The sequence below is a fragment of the Strigops habroptila genome, chromosome 13 (genome assembly GCF_004027225.2).
Source record: "Strigops habroptila isolate Jane chromosome 13, bStrHab1.2.pri, whole genome shotgun sequence".
NCBI classification, from domain to species: Eukaryota; Metazoa; Chordata; class Aves; order Psittaciformes; family Psittacidae; genus Strigops; species Strigops habroptila.
This window is the reverse complement of record NC_044289.2, coordinates 13072617-13090839: the sequence shown is the minus strand read 5'-3', so window position 1 is coordinate 13090839 and position 18223 is coordinate 13072617. Positions and strand designations below refer to the sequence as shown.

Sequence of the window (18223 nt, the reverse complement as noted above, 5' to 3'; positions counted from 1 at the left end):
ACTTCCCCTGCTCTGCTATAGATCTTGGGGCTGAGCAGGAGACATCCCAATCCCATTTCATGGTCCTGAGCTGCACAAGCCACAACAAGCCTCACCATGCCTCGGGTGGCTTTTACTTGCTGTGAGAGGTCACCCAGCACTGGGGAAGGGGAGTTATGCCCAGGGAAGTCAGAACAATGACTATTTTTTAATCATCTCCCCATAGAGTGAGATCTCTGCTCCTTTTGTACCAGATTTGCTCAGAAGGCAAACAAAATTCCTTGGAAATAGTTTGTGTTGCACCGATCCCCGCGTGCTGGGAGCGCACAAGCCGAGCTCGCTGCTGCTGCTCGCCGGCGCGTGCCTCATTTCGTTTGAAAATCAGATGCTTTAGGGGAAAGTTTCTTCTTCCAGCGCTGCGTGCCCACATCTTGCATATGCAGGTGAACCGGCACACCTCTGCTCTGCATGCAGATAAAGGCACAGGCAAGGAGCTGGGCTGGGAGCAAGCTGGAGCACAGCACAAACCTCCCCGTGCTGCCGTGGGGCTGTAAAACCCAGGTCCCAGCCTGGCCTTTCACCTCCAGACAACAGAGGGGATGTTTTCTTCCTGGTCATCTCTGCATGGTTGAAGGCTGAGTGTTCTGGGATCAGGACTGCGGGCTATGACTCAGTAACCCAGTGTGACTGCTGGGGGAGAAGGTCCCACGTAGCAATGCTGAATGTCCTCATGTGGAAGTCCCTCTTCTCCCAGCGTGGTTTTGGGTTTGGGCAAGGCTTTGCTGATGTGCTTGGAGAGGCAGGGAGGTTGCACCCGCTCCTGCCTAAACCCCAGGGGATACTCCACGATGCTCTGCAGGGATGCTCGGACACACACCCCTCCTCAGCGCCACCGTGGTCCAGGAGGGACCTTGTCCCATGGCTATTTCGGGGGATCTGAGACTCCCAGAGGTTTTGGCTGATGGAAAGGAAAGAGTTTACCCCAATATCAGCATCCCAGGGAGGAATGAGGTCATCAGTGATGTAATGAGCTTTCTCGTCTACAAAGTTTCTGCTTTTCGTCCCTGTCAGTAATTTCAAAATCTAGGAGATTAGGGCAAAAATCTTAAAATCAGGGCAAAAATTCTTAAAAATTCTTAAAACTAGTGCAAAAATCTTAAAACCCAACCACTTCACTTTCATGCTGTTTGTTCACCTCCTACCTTTCCCAGCTTGCTGAACTGGGGCCGTTGTGGGTTTCTCTCCACCTTTCCTTGGGTTTGGGGGTGTTTTCGACCAAAAAAGGAAAAAGCAAGGGGTTTTAGGGAAAAGGGAGGAAAAGCCTGACTGGAAAAGCTGGTCTTTCAGTTCTCCCATTTTTCCAGGACATCACTCTCTGCTTTACTTGTGTCCCCAGCCCACGGCTGAGGCAGGGTGGACAAAAATGTGTTCCCCGGATGAGCCTCCTGCTTTGTCTGTGGTTTAGCAAATGATTTCACTTTTTGTATCTGGGCTTTGTCCTGTTCCTAAGACTTCCCAGAACACTATAAACACAAGATACTTCTCTTTTTTTGGGCTTTTTCTTTCTCTTTTAGGCTGAAACCTGGCTAATTTGAAACAAAAGGACATCCTCTCCCTGGAAGCAGCCCGGCACACGGCACAGCCCTGAACATGACCACGGAGAGTTTTGCAGAGTTCCTGAATAAGCTTAAGGAAATCCATGAGAAAGAGGTCCAAGGTAAGGAGACATGAGAAGTCGTACTGAAAACAGCGAAGGTCCATTTCTTTGTAATGCCATCTTGATCTGTTGGTTTCAAATAACTTGAAGGGAGGAGGAGCAGGTGTCTATTAGGGAGTTTTGGGAATCAGGGCTCAGCAAGCATCACCCATGCAGATGGTTGGATAGATGGATGGATGGATGGGTACGGACACAAGGTCACAGCCTGACCCTCAAAGGAGCGCACCCTCCATAGCGCCTTGGTGTCTTCAATGAGGTGTTTACTGAGAAAATCAGTAACTTTTTGGACAATGAGGAGGAGCAGAAGAGAGAGGCCATTCCTGCACCCAATGCTTTTGGAGAGCAAGCTACGGAGGTGATCAGTCCCTTCAGGGATCTCACTTGCTCAAAACATTAATCACAGGGGATTTGGCTCCTTTCCTGCTCCTGCTGCCACCTATGATAAAGGTGACTTGGTAGGTTTGCAGAAGTGACATGCACATCTGCCAGGCATCTTCTCCAAGCGGCGTGGATTGGAGTCTATTTGAATACTGAGGGATCAAGGGGAAAGGGGAAAATGCAATAATCTATAAGACAGAAGCAGTAGGAGTATGAGGCTCTGTTAAAGAAAACCTTAGAGTCAGCTTGGATAGTTTATTCCTCTAGGGAATAAATTATTCCTCACGCCATACATTATTTAAATAAGAACCATTAAGTTAAGCAACCAAATGCCAAATCCAATTGTTTTCCTATTAGAATAATTCCCAGTATCGATATTATGAACAAAACAACAGCGCTTTTGGAGGGTTCTGCCTTATGAATTCATTCTTCTCTTGTGTAATTTCAAGCCATGTGAGAGTTAGAGGAAACTGTTGAGCAATTTAAACCACATGTTTACATCTACTTTGCATAAAATGGGTTTGACAAGCTGTAACGTCTGCAGATCCATCAGCGAAAGATGAGCTTGTTCAGCTGTAAATATCCTTCAAGATGCTTTGCAGCCCTGAGAGGTATAACGTATTGCCCACCTGGGAAAGTGCGTGCTGTAACGAGAAATGAGGAGAAACAAAACAGAAACAGACTTTTTGGGGGTGGGAGGGAAATTCAGACTCTTTAAATGGTGGAAATACAAAATGTGCTCCCATTTTGCACCACTTTTCCTGCTATGTTAAACTGTGATGCGATTTAACACAAGCAATGCGTTATTCCTTCTCGGAAATAAGGTTTGAGAATTGTGAATTCTGCAAAGCTGGCACGCTCCTCATGTTCCAACATTGCATTTTGTTCTTGAGTGCTGGGGAATGCAATAAATACCTGTGTCTCTGTCTTTGTTCTTTATTCCAGGCCTGCAAAGCAAGCTGACGGAGCTGATGACAGAGAAGTGCTGGTGAGCAATGCTGTGTCTGCACTACCCACAGTGGGACAGGGGTGGAGAGGAGGTTCTGCCGCTTCCTTTTCAGAGCTCCCGGGCATTCCTCTGAGGCTGCCTGATCCATAGAGCAGGTTTTGCCTTTTGGCTCTGCCAAATCCAAACCTTTCTGCTGATTTTCACCATGAAAGTCCCCAGCACAAGCAGAGCTCGGGGTAATCGCAGCCCACCTGTAGTTTGCCTTCCCAACGGCAAGAGATGCTCATGCCAGTGGGTGCTTGCTCTCTTGCGAAGCAATAAACTGGGATGAAGCAAGCTCCCAGGGTGTCCCAGGATGGCATCTGGGTTCTAACACATTTGTTTCTCCTCCTGACACAGAAGCAAAAGCAGTTCAGCCACCCTGGTGTGAGCCACACGGCGGGCTGAGGGCAGAAATCCTTCCCCTTTGATAGGGGGATAAAGGCACAGATTTGGGCGAGAAATCCAATAACCCTCTTTTCTTTGCTCTGTTTCTTCAATTAGCGATGCTCAGAGAATTGAAGAATTGTTTGCTAAAAACCACCAGTTAAGGGAACAACAGAAGGTCCTTAAAGAAAACGTGAAGGTGTTAGAAAACAGGTAAGATTTCTTTTTCAATAGGGTATTGTTCAGTGGCAGCGAGTGCATGCTCCTAAGGGAAGGGTTTGGGGTTTGCTGTCTTTCCAGAAGCAGGATTTAGCACCTGAACCTCTTTTTTGCTCATACTTGGCTGCTGGGAGAGCTGGAGGAGCCCAGGAACATAGGGAGGAGCTTTCCTAAGCTGATGGTGGTGGGACTGGATCTGGCGGGGTGGAAAAGCCAGGGCTGGGCTGCATGGACGATAACCCCTCACACCAATTCTGGGTGCTGGGCTGGGCGTTCATGCTTCTCCATGGGAAGGGCAGGAGCTTATTTCCCTCATGGGAACCGTGTGGTAACAAGCTGCTGTCCATGGGTTTTCCTCCAGGCTGCGAGCGGGTCTCTGTGACAGATGCATGGTCACCCAGGAGCTGGCCAAAAAGAAGCAGAATGAGTACGAGACCTCCCATTTCCAGAGCCTGCAGCACATCTTCATCCTCAGTATGTACCACCACCTGCCATAAGCTCAGTTTGGGCTGAGTTTTGCTCAATTAATGCCTCTCCCAGATGCTTGCATATAAACCCTCATGATGACTGGGCATCCAGGAAGGGTTTGAGGATGGGGACAAGGGAGGGAGCCACTAGAAGTGTTGAGGCACCAAAAAATCAGATCTGAGCAGGATTGCAGATGCAGCCCATGTTCCCCCCCCAAGCAGAGGTAACCACTCACATGAAGTGGCAGTGCTGGGGGATTGCAACCCTCTGCACCCCCAGGAAGATGAGATGCTCACACCAAAAGCAGCCCCAGGCTGGCCAGGCCATGTCACCCGCCTGGGTAAAAGATGCATTTGGCACTGCAGGAGCAACACTGGTCAAGACAGGAAAGTCACAGCAGTGGCTCAGCGTGGGTAAAGGGGAATCAAGTGTGAGGGATCTTCTCCCCAGCCTTTGGCAGAGCTCCCAGCACCACTCAGGCTCTGTGTGTTTTTCCCTGGGGATCTGGCTGGCCTAGGGAGGGTCGTGGGGGTAAAGGAGATAAGGCAGGAGGGACAGAGGTGCCTGCAGCCCTTGGATTATCTCCCCTGTTATGCCATTGCTCCCCAAGTGGTGTTTTCAAGCAGAGCAAGCCAAGGTAGCAGCTTACCCTGCCTGAGAGCTGCCTCCTCACTGCAGCACCCGTCTACTGGGTGCCACAGCTCCTTCTGGCCCTCACCCGATGCCCCCTGAGGCCCTCAGTGGTCCCCTAAAGCAGCACCCACTCATGGGAGGCAGCCATGCTGCTCACAAGCAGGGTGCTGGCTGCGTCCATCCTGCTGTCCCACAGCCACTATCCATCTGTGTCATGCTCTCCTCCAAGCTGGATGAGCCCCTTAATCCTGACCAAACCCAACTTGGGAAGATGTTCCCTTTTACCCCTTAGCCCCTGGGGTGTTTTCAGGGAAGGAAGGAAATCTGGCAGCCCTTCAAACCCTGGTGCCATTTCCTCCTCCTCATCCCCATGCACCCAGCAAGCTGTGAGGAGCACCAGCTCCCTCCGTGCAGTGCCTGAATCCAGGCACAACTTGTGTCCCTGCAGCTAACGAGACGAACCGCCTGCGGGAAGAGAACAAAACGCTCAAGGAAGAGCTGAAGAGGCTCCGGAGCCTGGCGTAAGTGTTCACCTGGGTTTCATTCATTGTGAGGGGTGTTGGAAAGGACAGAGACATCCCCGCAGCTGAGCAGGGCTACGTCCAAACTGTGGCATCCTCAGGGGTATTTTAGCATCTAATTCCTATGAATTTCTATAGATGTTAAACACTGAAACACCCATAATGCTCTCTAAGTCCTTGTTGGTCTTTACTTGCTCCCCTGTTCACCTGCATGCAAGGATTCAGTTTTTGGGGAACGAGTATTTGACACCCCTCCACAGGGAAATGCTCATGGGAAGCAAAGCCCTGGGCTGCTCACCTTGGCCATGGATCTCAGCCTGGGCTTTCATGGCATTCCCATGGCACCAGCTCTGTTCCTGCAGCACCCAGAGAGGGTCTGCAGGAAGCAGGTTGTGTCTGAGGGAAGGAGAGAGACATGCAAGACTGAGGTGGGGTTAAGAGGGAGAAGTGATCTGTACCAACAAGTTCATATCCCAGCAGAGCGCTGTGCTGAAAAGCAAGTAACCTACCAGGCTGGCCAGTATATACAAATCAGCTCATTCCTTAAGGGTTTAAAGTCCAGAGGTATTAGCACTGAGGGATTAGTTTAGAAATGTGTTTTCTTTGGAGAACAGAAGCACCATCCACTTAAAGAGGAATTCTCACTTTTACTCACCAATTGTTCCCAAGGAGTTTCAGAGCTGTAGGTTGGGCTGGGTTTGCTGAGCATCGAGCATTCCTGCTCTGTTCCCTGAGCTGCTGGATGGGAAGATTTCCAGCCAAACACCCATGCGTCAGCATCAGGATCCAGCCAGGACCTGGTCCATGGCATAAGCAAGAGCCTCCAAGACTCAGTGACTCTATTGTAGGGAATAAGAGCATCAACCCCACCAGACGGATATAGTGAAGGGGGACAGCCACCACATTCCCATGCTGAACCCATGCTGAAAGCCCAGACAGGGACGTATAGGTTCTCACAGAGCTTTTGCAATAGCCGCAGTTGGGTTTTGGCTTACCCAACGTCACAGCTTCCTGAGACATTACCCACGGCCAAGTGGGGAAATCAGACCTTGAGCTGTCATGCTGGCTCTGTCCCATGCTCCAGACTGCAGCTGAGCTAGCAGTAACCTGCAATGGAAGGAGGTGAGTGTGAGGATCCAGTATATCCACATACATATATATATGTATAGTTATATATCAGGCTCTATAACTCAGAGGTCCTAGTACAGTGGCTCTCAAACTTTCCTTCTCCTGCCCCTTCTCATTCATTCATGTCTTCCTTTCAACAGGGACAAGACAAAGCCCCCCGGGGTCACCTCCAGAGAAAGCAGCTCCACCCCCAGCTCCCCATTGGCATTGCTGTCCCCAGTGAGCAGGAATGCCAGCACCGAGAAAGCAGCTCACAGGGGAGCAGAAGAAGCCCAACATGATGTTCCAGGCCTCGAATTGGAAGAAGGTGAGTGCTGCTGGCTCCTGCCACCCTTAAGGGACCTGGGGATGGGAAGAGCAACTGAGCCGTGGTGCAAAGCTGCTCTGGGAAAGGGTCTGGAGAGCAAAGACCAAGCTGTTGGCAGCTCAGCAGGACATTGCCATGGGCAGACTGGCTGCTGGGGGAGGAAAGTGCATGTCAAGGGAGAAACACGCTGCTCTGTGTTAGAGTAAGAGCGCTTGGGTGCTCTCACTGCAAGGTGAGTGCTGTGCAGGTGCGGACCCACCACCCATTTCATGCAGAGACCATGTTGTTCCCTTGCTCTCACACAATGGAGGGTATATTCAGTCAGATGCTGGCTTGAGCCAGATGGAGATTTTGGCTCGAAATCTTCAACAGGAGATGGTTGGTACCAGCCAGCGGCATCATTGGGAAGCCGGGGCGCTCCAGCATGCAGCAGCGCAGCCTGCAGCAGCTCTGTGGGTCCATCACTGTGGTTGGTTGTGTCTTTCTTGCAGAAAAGCCTGCAGGACAGAGAAGCCAGAGAAGCTCTCCGAGCAGCAGGACTTCCCCAGGCACCGTCCTCCAAGAGGTCAGCCTCGCAGAAGTGGTGAGTGTTGGAGGTAGCCTGATGTCCTCAGGCCTACATCCCACCACTGTGGTCATCTGAACTGGATCAAGAGCCTGGGATAGGGAAAGAGTAGGAGGCTCACAGGGGGTGAAACAATCAGCCACATCTGGGCAGTTTGCTGTGGCCAGAGCCAAGGAGGGCACCTACCAAAAACACATCCTCTCTGCAGATGTTGCCACTCACAAGCAAAGCATTTGGTGTTTGGCACAGGCTCCTGTCCCTGCTGTGACTGTGCACATCTTTGCTCCTGTGTTTATCCTCCATAACAACACATCCAGCATCCTTGAGTCCTCTGCCCATTGCTCTGGCTCCTCTCCTGCATGTCTTGCTGGGGAAAGCTCCAAGCAAAGGATATGGGGAGGGTGTGCTGGGCCACATTTCAGTGTAGCTTATCCTGAGTTATAGAGTCAGCTCTCCATTAACCGGGTGAGCAAGAAGCTGGAGCATTGCAAGTGTTGGAGAAGCCTGGAGAACATGTAAACTGTGGGAGTTGTGGGTACTAAGAACAAATACACCACAGCAGCCCTGCCCAGGAGCAGCGCAGATGTCTCTCCACCTGCAGCATCATGAATATTGGTATTTTCGGAGGGTCTGGCATGCAGTGGTTATCATTTTGTGCATTGATGCAAGCCTGCCGTGCCTTTAAAACACAAACTATGTGTCAGCTGAGGGATGCTGAGTGATATGGTGATACTGGGCACTGGGAAATCAGGCTGCAGGACCTGGAGCCCTATTCCTGGGAACTCAAGCCCACATACACACCCACATAGATGCTTCCGTTTTGGCACAGGCTTTGCTTACCTGGACTCCACAGAACACTTAAAAGAGCAGGTGAAAAGGGGTTTTGGTAAGGCTGCAGGCTGGCTCTGAGGATAATTAATAGGGATTGCAGGAAGGGTTGGTGACATCTCCAGGTGGGCAGGGGAAGGTCAAGTCAGAACATGTGCTGAGCCTTTCATGACAGCAGATGGAGAAGATGGTGTCCTGGCCTCACAGCCAGGTACATCGCTGGAAATACACCCATTAAATCAGTGCATGCCAGGAGCTTGCATGAATGAAGCCTAGTGGAATAACTAGGGATCAGGGAAATTGCAGGGTCTTACCTTGATTAAGCCACTGAATCATGGCTTGAGAGGAAGCACAAGACCTCCTGGGCTCCAAATCAGTGCAGCCAGAAAATAAAGAGTACTGTAGATCCCAAAAGAAAACGCAGAGGGGAAATTTCCTGGGAAAACCAATACAAATACGGGTGAGCTTTTGACCAGAACTATATCAAACCGAGCCCTTAGGAGCTGATTGTCTTGGTCACACCAGTGCGCTCAGTGGGGCTCCCCTTAGCCACGTGCACAGCAGAACAGCTCACTGGACTCTCTCCCTTCTGCCACAGGCATCCCAGAGGATCGCCAACCAGCTGCATGGAACCATCGCCCTGGTGAGACCCGGCTCCAGGTCCTGCCTCCTGGAAAGAAGTCCTTCAAGGGCAGCTGTATCCCCACCGGCCAGGAAGACTCCTCTCCCTCCGGAGCGTGAGCACAGCCCCGGCCTTGAGGCGTGAGTTACCTGCTCGTGGGTCATGGTGTGGGCCTGATCCGTGGCCTGTTGGAGCAGTCCCACTGGGCAGACTGGGATAAGGTGGCCGGCATTCACTGTATCTGCCCACCTTCTTCTCCAGACTCACCCTACAGCCTTAGGGAAGGGGGGGTCTCCCAGTTTACACCAGCAAAAAATGACTGGAATCCAGCCCAACAAGATCAGTTACTCCAGCCTGGTCAGACAGACCCATAAAGCGAACCAGGTGCCCTCACTTCCAGCCGGGAGGAGAGGACTTGCCTTCCCAGAGGCAGCAATCCTTCCTTATCTATTCTAATGGGCTTTTCTTCAGGGCTCAGCACTTCCCCAGGCTTATCCTCTCCATTGATTTCAGGAGCACAGAGGGCTGAGCAGAGCCAGTGAGTTCACCTGGAGACAGCGCATTTCCCAGAGTGGGATTAGATCTGCTGAGCATTCCTGGGAAAAGCTCGCACACACGGAAGCTGCCGAAGAAGCAGCAACAGCAGGCACTGGGTTTGCAGGGCAGGTTCATGCACCATAATGACCTTCTTAGCATGGCTTCAAAAGCTCCCATTGAGTGGATTAGAGCAGGGTGGGCTGTTCCTCTGTCCTAGAGGTCCTCAGGCCCACCAATGTATGAAGAAAGCCCAGTGGGGGGGTTCTTAGGATGCTTTTGTCTGTAAGGGATGGATTGAGAAGTGACTTCTCAACAGCAGTGCTGACGTGAGTGGTCACTGCATCCTCCACTTGCTCAATTCCCTGCCTGGAGCTGCCATGGCCCAGGGGCAGGAGGCTGATGGATGGTGGGATGGTGATACCTTCCTGCTGCCAACTGCCCAAGCCCCGTGGCCACCAGCACCGTCCTCCCCAGCACAGCATCCAAAGGCAAGCATGATGCCTTCAGCTGTAACAGGCAACAGGGCACAGAAAGAGCAGGAGAGACCATGCACATCACCTGCAGGAGCTGGGAAATTGCATGGAAATTCTCTAATTAATGTGATTATTTTCTTTCTGCTTCTTGTAGTTATTTATCAGCAACTAAACCAGGCTCCCCCAAGGCTGTTCCATCCTATGAAAACCTCAAACTGATTGCCCGGAGAGAGCAGCTCTGCCTGCTCCACAAGCACCTTTCCCTGCACCAGTTGGGGCTGGCGAGTGACTATGCCTCTGCCGACCGGGATGGCAGCAGCTTCTCCAGCCACTTGCTCAGAGCCAAAGATGCTGATGGCAGGACACGGTCGCGCGATGGCTGGGAAGACCATGCAGCCTTGCTAAAGCTCCCAGCCACTATGGTGTATGTGAGAGACCAGCATCTGGAGGAGAAGCTGCACCTCCTCAGGCACAGGGACCGGCTGCAGCATCTCCTCATGCAGCAGCGCCAGCCAGGCCCGCGGGCAGATGGAGACACAAAGCTCCCAGCTGAGGAGCGGCCCCGCTCCCCATGGCCGAGCATCACAACAGGATGCAAGGAGGAAAGGTCCTTCCTGGAGGATGCTGCAGATGGGAAGGAAGAGAAGGAGCATTGGCTGAGCCAGGACAGCTCCGAGAGCCGAGGAAAGGTGAAGGCAGCAAGGGACGATGGTGCAGACACGCCGCTGGATCTGTCAGACTCTGGCCGTGACAGGGGAAGGGGCTGGCACCACCGCCGGGAGCCACGGAGCCCCGGGGACAGCCCCGCTGTGCCGGCAGCCCATGGTGCCCAAGAGAGACATGGGGCAGAGCGGGATGACTTGTGCTTCCCCACCTACCGCTGGCCCAGTGCCACCCGGGCACTGCCTGGTGCTGGTGAGGAGGAGGATGAGGATGAGGAGGATGCAGCTGTGGTGAGTACAGCTCACGTTGGCATCAACAGTGGCCCCTTCCCCTCCCCAGGGTGTCTGGCACTGGTGCTGGCATTGTTATGACCATTAATGTCCCTTGGGAGAATGGCTTTGCTGCATGTGTGAAGCCAACAGGGATGTATTCGCACATGGCAAAGCCACAGGCGTTCAGACCCGGCTCCCATTCCCACCTCCCCTCCAGTGCCCGTGGGGTTTCCACCCAGGTCTGAGGACAGGCATTGCCTGTGCCCCGTCCCATAGATTGGTGCAGGAGGTGTGCTGGGCATCACCAGTGCATAGAAACACCTCTGCCATGTTCGTCCCCATCAGTGTCACAGTCATCACACAGGGGCTGGGGATGGCCCTTTCCTCCTACTGAGAAAGGCAACATTTGCACCCTGTATCCTACAGCTCGCACTCTCACGGGCACATCCGACAAACAACTCCACACCGAGCGACCCAGAGGCCCCTCCAGAGACCAGGGTGAGACTGGATGTCAGCACACAGAAGGGAGAAGCAGGTAAAAAGCCCCAGGCAAACGTGACATCTGAGAAAGCAAGAGCGTTTGGGTGATGGTATCTCACAGCCCGGAGCTCTGTGCTGGGCTCTGCACGCACCTGCAACTCCCATGGACCGAAGCAGTGGCTGACCAGCACGGGACACCCTTGCAGGGACCCTGGTGATCCTGGCTCCCGGCTCTTTTGGGGAACTTCAGCTTTCACGTTTCCATCCTTAAGGGCTCAATTTTCAACACTAGGGATGCCCAAATTTCAGGCTCAGTATCTATATGGAGAAAATAACCTGGCTGTTCCAGAGAAGTGTCTGCCCAGCACGGACTAGGAGCCTCCCATGGGTGCCTCTACACACCCTGCAGAGCACCCTGCACTCAGCTGCTGGGTGGCACAGGGTTCTCTGGGAGCTAAAGACATCAGTTTAGCACCGACCTATTGGCAAAACTCAGTCCACAGTGAGCTGTGACAGGACAACATTGCTGCTCCAGCATTACCCGCCCTTCTCAGGGAAGCAGAAGCTCAGAAATCACCCCAGACATGGGGAAAATGGAGAGGTTTGTAGGACTAGTGATGGAAAAACCATCCCTGTCTGTGCCTCCTTGCTCCAAAGCATGCCCTGTGCTGGCACAGGATGTAGGGTTGAGCACGGAGCGAGGGATGCTGGTACCTGCAGCAGGTAGAGCAGGATGCTCTCCTCCCTTTCCCAGCTCCATCCTCCATAAGAGCCTTTTCCATTCCCAAAACCAGCAGTGCCCTCAGTCTGGGGACACATCACGCTTTCTCCCTGCCTGACCAGTGCAGGATGTGGGTGCCAGGTTTGCCCAGGTGGGTGGGAGGGAGGCTGCAGCCATGGGGATTGGAGCAGGAAGCACGTCTGCCCAGAGCTGCTCCATTCCAGCCTTACTGGCTTGGCCAGAAAGTTGAGCTCGCCTGGATTAGTTGGTCTGGGCGTGTCAGGGTGGTTTGGGAACAGTGGAGCAGGGAGTCCTGTGTGATTTACATGCTCAGGAGATAGCATCATAGCAGAAGAATTTCAGCTGATTACATTCTGGGTGTGGGAATACAGGGCTTTCTTCAGTTCTCACCTTAAGGTTGACACAATGCCCAGGAAACCATACACAAATACTTCTGCACTTTCTAGTGAACCTTAACCATCGCAAGGATAAAGAGAGGATGGGTTCAAGGGCTCTAGGAAGGCCGGAAAGCAGCAGGGTCTGCTCTCCTGCCTGGGCAGGGGCAGCAAGGGAGGATGCTCTACCAACAATCCCACCCCAGCTAGACATGGGTGTCAGGAGCAGGAAGTATTGAGGTCCTGGAATGCCCTTGGAAGGGGGCACAGCTCCATCCCCAGCCGTTCCTGCCCTCCATGGCCAGTGTGGGTGCGCTGCTGCGGGTGCACTGCTGCGGGTGCAGGCAGGGTGATGCCAGCAGCAAGGCTCGGTCCCTGCGTGGCTTCGCTCTGTGCAGAGGTCGGGTGCGTGCCTGGTGCGTGCAGGTACGTGTCTGGGGCTGAGCAGCCTGCGGCAAAACCCTTCTGCTGAGCAGGGAAGCAGCTCCCGTGCCTTTCCTTCCTCTGCTCCTCCACACACATCCCTGCCAGCAGCCACAGACTGGCACCGGATTGTCCCTTTGGGCTCTTCACCAAGACACGCTTCACCCTACCTACGTCTCCAATGGGAAGGTGCAGTCTGGGGTTTTAAACACCCCTCAGCTTCCCAACCTCCACATAGCCACAGACTTTGGGGCAGTGCTTGCTACCTTAGGATAGCAAAGTCCTACGGATACAGCTTCACTGGCAGCTGGTTCCCCAGCAGAGCGCTGTTGGATCTGCCACAAATACTCATTTCAAGCCATGCAGCTTGTGGTGCTTCTGCTTTGCAACGCAGTTTATTGCTGAATCTGTTTTCTGCCTTGATGGGTCGGTGGCTCTGCATCTGCTCGTGAGCTTGTGGGGCCTCCTGCCAGCCAAAAAACCCCTTCCTGTTGTGTTTCCTTAGATGACAACGATGCTGAGTCTGGGAAGCAGGAATCTGATGAGCCAGACACGACGGACAGCGAGGTTTGTTTGCTCTCCTCAGCCATTAGCTTAGGCTGCTGGGTCCAAGAGGTGTAAGACCGGTTGTCCCTGCCTGAGCTCACTCCAGAGGGTGATGGCTCTTCCTACACAAGGTGCCAAGCCCCATTCCCACACTGTTACCCAATTTGTTGCTGAGGGATAGAGATACCACCCTTCCCAGCTAGCCAGGAGGGTTTATGAACAACAGCATTTGTCACCACTCCATAGCAATGGTCACAAAGGCCCCCAGCAGTGCAGCCAAGCCACCAGCTCCCTATGAAAGCCAAGGTAGTTTGTAGACTGACTGCTCTTCTCGTTGATGTAGGTGGCTGCCCCATATGAAGATGATGTCCTACAAGAAACCCAGGTTGATGGGAAATATTTTTGCACCAAAGACAAGGCTTATGCACTGCAGAAGAAGAGAAAAAGAGGACATGATCCCTGGACAAAAGGTGGGCAGAAGGAGTTCCTTACGGCAGCAGCTCAGGGCTGCAACTTCTGCTTCTGTGAGGAACATCTGAGGGCAACAATTGCCTTCCTTGCAGTGGAGACGAGAGTTTTCCTCTGCCAAGGGCACACCATGCTTTGGCCAAAGGAGCTCCTGCTAATGGTTAGCCAGGGAATCCTGGTCAGGGAGGCCAGGAGAGCACTCCTGAGCACCTAAGCTAACAGGGCTAAGTCCATCATGTTTGCTTAGCCGGTCAGGGAGGTGGTGACTGCAGAAGGCCACATTCCCAGGGGTGAGATATTGACATTCAGAGAAAGGTTTCTGCCAACTCTGTTGATCTTCCAGTGCAGCCATGGAGGTTTCCCTGCTAACAGAGGAATGTGTTGTACCCGTGTTTCCTACAGGTGAATAAGCAGAAATCTGCTCCTGATAAGGGCAAGGATAAGACAATGTAAATGTCAAGCCTTGAGAAGTGCTCTGTCAGAAATACCCCACTATAACCCCCTCTGGACCATGGGTAAAGACAGGGAAGTGTTGACCCAGTTATAAATGCAGAGAACACTGTTGTTTAAGCACGAAGGGAGCTTGTTTAACAAGCAAGTGCTGCCCCTTGCTCCATGCCCGGCCTTTAGGGGTGCTGTTCACTCCAGGAACATCACCACAGCTGGGTGAGAAGGGATTTGCTCTACAAAACCAGCTACTCGGAGCAAGGGGGAGGAAGCTGCCCTGGGGAGCACAGCACCATCTGATCCCTGGGACTATGGCCAGGGATGTCCTGAGTGAGGGCAGGATGCAGTTGTGGCAGGAATGGGGTGATGGAAAGGCAGAACCCCTCTCCCAGCATGTGGTGTGTGCTATGTACCACGCTGGAAGGGGAGAAATCCAAGAAATGCATCCTGCTGGTTCAGGTACCCTCTCAGGTACCCCCCTGCACCAGGTCAGTTCTCTGCCTATTTTTGCTTCCCATTTTTTTTCTGCTTCCAGGCTCACAACAGCCTCCCCCAGGCATCTCACATGTGAGAGGGGTTTCTCTTCACCTTTCCTTTGCTGAGCTTTGCTTCCTCCTGTGCAGCCCCTATTTTGGGATGAGGCCACGCTGTGCTCATACATGTAAATCTATCGCTCTGTGGGTAACTCCTGCAGTCATCTTGCTTTTACAGGAGCTAAGAAATCAATGAGAGGAAGAAAGAAAGTCAAAGTGGAGCAGTGCTCAGCAGGGATCACGAAGGAACCGGAGAACTCCTCTGCTTCCCACAACGCTACCTCCAAGGAGAGCTAACAGTGGGCAGGATGAGAGGCGACACATAAACTGCAGAGCAAAGGAGAGGGCTTGGAGTCTCAGCATCCCACCCGTGCTGGGAGAGCAACTCCTCCTGCCCTGCTGGGCCAGGCAGTGGGGAACTCATAAGGACACCTTCATGAGTAGAACACCCTGAGAATCCTCGCTTGGTGCCCCAGGAGAAGCCAGGCAAGGAGGAGCCATGCGGGAGATGTGTGGAGCAGCCGGGTCCCTGCCGGTGGAGCAGCACATTCAGTGACCCCCAGCCCTGCACTGGAGCAGACCCTCAGGCTGGTGCTAGGAAGAGATGCCCTCCTCGCAGCACCCACCCTGAGTCAGGTCCATGTTCTTCACTGGGATTTCATGCAAGGAGAATGGACCCCCTGGACCCCACTCCCCACGTATGATGTCCCAGTGGCTGGCCAAAGGGTGGTGACCAAGGTGAACGCCACAAGGTCCCATGCACAAACCTGCATTGATTAAATCCCTACCCAGGTTTCATACATGTGTGGATCTTGTTTGACCTGGAGAAAGCCCGTGGTTTCCTTTAAGTGAGGAGCAAGCACATGGGTGGGCAGTGGGACTTATCCTTGGAGAGGGCAGGGATAAGAGCATGGGAAGAGAGGGCTGTTGTGCTCCATCTCTCCAGGGTCTCCTGCATGCCAGGAAAAAGGACGTGTGTGGGATCCAGCTGTGGCTCACAGCAGAGCACCAGCCCAGCAGCTCACATTGACCTTGGCAGCATTGCGGGGAGCTGGTTTTCACGTGGATAAACTGTTCTTAAACAGTATTTTTCCCACTTCCTAGTGGGAAAAGCTGAAAAATTACTTAGGCAGCTCTTGTCTTCCTCCCATCTCCGCAGTTTTGCAGAGCTCATTGGAAGCCACGGAGTATCTTCATAGCAGCCGGATGGCTGTGGAAGCACAGCCTCCAAATAACCCCTGCAGAGCCCTGCGGCAGGACAAGGTGTAGATCTTGTGCAGAGCATGTGGGGAAACACACTTCTACCTTCACTATGCCCCAGGTGGATCCCTTTGCCAAAGATCCTGTCCCTGGCTGATGGGTTTCTCCTCTCAGATTTAATCCCATCTCTCAGCAGCTTCTGCTTGACACTGGGCCAGACCCTGAAAAACAGAGCAAGGGGTGACAGGTTGGAGTTGTAGAAGGGATTTGTATCTCACAACTGCTTCCTCCTGAAAACCCATGCAATAGAGGCTGTGCTTGGCCGGAGAACCTCCTCTGGGCTCAGCTCTTTAGTCATGCTTTGCGCCAGGAGCAAAGTCCCAGCTCCTAAATTACCTCCTGGCAATGCATCATCTGGGAGTTGATGCCCTGGAGGCCTGTGCTCAAGAATGCTCGAGACATCCAGGTTATGAAGTGGTGACTGGTTTAATGGAGAAAGCAGCACCTCCATCCTCAGCACCAGCTGCACTGGTGATGCCCCATGTCTACAGGCTCCAGGCAGGGCAGGAAGGAACTGGGGGCACAACCACCATGGGCAGACCCCAGCCTACACAGCTCCTTCTCCTGGGGACCAGCTCAGCCCAGGTAACCTCCACCTCATTCTGCATCTCACTGCTGCGATGAGGACACAGAAGCTGGCACAGGGGGGTGCAGGGCTGCTTTATCCCAGCTTAGTGTTGATCAGATCACGGCCATGGAAGGTGGATCAGAGCCACAACTGATGCTTTCCCCTCCTGGGCAGCCAGCACTGTGTCTGTCCCTTGCTTGGGCTGACTTGCAGGGGGCAGCAGTACCCAGAGCAGCACTGACCACACGCGGTGAACTGGGTAAATCTGTCTGTTAAAAATAATCCATCCAGGAAAAACAGAAATAGAAAAAGAAGCTGAAATGTAATCCCATACAAAGAGGCCCCTCAGGCTGCAGGGAGGCAGCCTGGCATAGGGAGAACTGGAGGAGGGAGGGAACTTTAATGTGACTATAAAATCATCCCCTCTCTATGACTATCCCTTGATAAGCAAAATGTGCACAAGTCCTGCCAAAAAAAATGAACTCCTGAATTTCTTTTTCTTTCCTCAGCGATTTTTTCCCCTCTCATTGCACAAGACCACCACAGAATCCACCTTCATTTATTAGACTTTTATGTTCTTTTATGTTGCTTCTTGCCTTTTCCCAGCAGGGATTTCAGCTGATGTCCCGTATCTCCGTGCAGGGTGTGTTTGAGGGCTGGCAGGGACACATATTTCATAGTTAGGGCAATCCTCTGACTATGAAAACAAAACAATAGTTCTGTCAGCTCTGAGCAAAGCGCTCCTTGCTGAAGGGTAACAAAATACATACGCCGTACATGATCCATCCTGGAAACTCTGCTCCTACCAGCCCCTGCCTTGCTGTTCCCCTACCACCACGCTGCAGAAACATGGATAACTGCTGAAGGTCATTAATTCTCATAATTATGCCTGTCAGTCTTTTGTTGAAGTCGTTCTTGACAGATAGATGCATGTATTGATGGGGTGATATGCAGGGCAGCCTCAGACTTGAACTATTCTGCTGTAAGGAAGGAATTGGAGACCAGCAAGGAAGCCTGGAGCTTCACAGAGGTGTTCCGTATGGAGGTTGGTTCTGCTGGCGGGAAGGTGTTTGCAGGAACACTCATTCCAACGGGCTGATCCTGCCTTCCCTGGGAGCACACAGCCTTTTCACAACATCACTGCAGTTTGGGACATCTGTGACCAGCTCCAGCAATCTGTGCTTTCTGCAGAGTCAAACCCTTTCTGTTGCCACATTTCTGCTGAGCACAAGAAGGACGTTTTACACGAAGATCTCCGCTGAAATTACCCTTATGGTGCATGGGTTGTGACCCACAGAGCAGTAAAGCAGAAGAGAAGCTGTCCCATGAGCAGGTCAGTCCCTCTGGGAGGTTCTGACAGTGTTGTTCTGACAAATTACAGCTCTGATGTCACCAGTGACGTGATGCAGGTGGGACATCTGGGCTGGTGAACCAGATTCCCAGAGGAACGGGTTCAGAGCACAGCTCAGGTCAGGGGCTGGGCTGGAAGTTGCAGATCAGAAAGAGCAAGGGTGTAAGCATTTCAGCCCATCCAAAACAGCAACGATTGGTTCCCTCATTGCCCGTCATGCAAAACAATTCCTGTAACAAACCATCACAACTCTTACTTCCTGATCCTTAAGCATCTACATGCTGAATCATTCTCACAGCCGAGATTGCTGCTCTCAGCAGACCCCCTGGTCCTCCTCGTGCATCAG

The 18223-nt window shown here is 52.6% G+C and overlaps 1 protein-coding gene across 1 annotated transcript; it reads left to right on the top strand.

The window, feature by feature from the left end:
• The first annotated feature begins 1629 nt into the window (after nt 1–1629).
• RBBP8NL (RBBP8 N-terminal like) lies at nt 1630–15493 on the top strand. The gene is made up of 13 exons (XM_030502687.1): nt 1630–1696; nt 3020–3062; nt 3567–3662; nt 4030–4142; nt 5218–5290; nt 6559–6725; nt 7217–7308; nt 8717–8880; nt 9905–10703; nt 11112–11220; nt 13210–13271; nt 13594–13720; nt 14877–15493. The coding sequence occupies exons 1-13, from the start codon at nt 1630–1632 to the stop codon at nt 14993–14995; spliced, it is 2031 nt and encodes a 676-aa protein (XP_030358547.1). The 3' UTR covers nt 14996–15493.
• The last annotated feature ends 2730 nt before the right edge of the window (nt 15494–18223 follow it).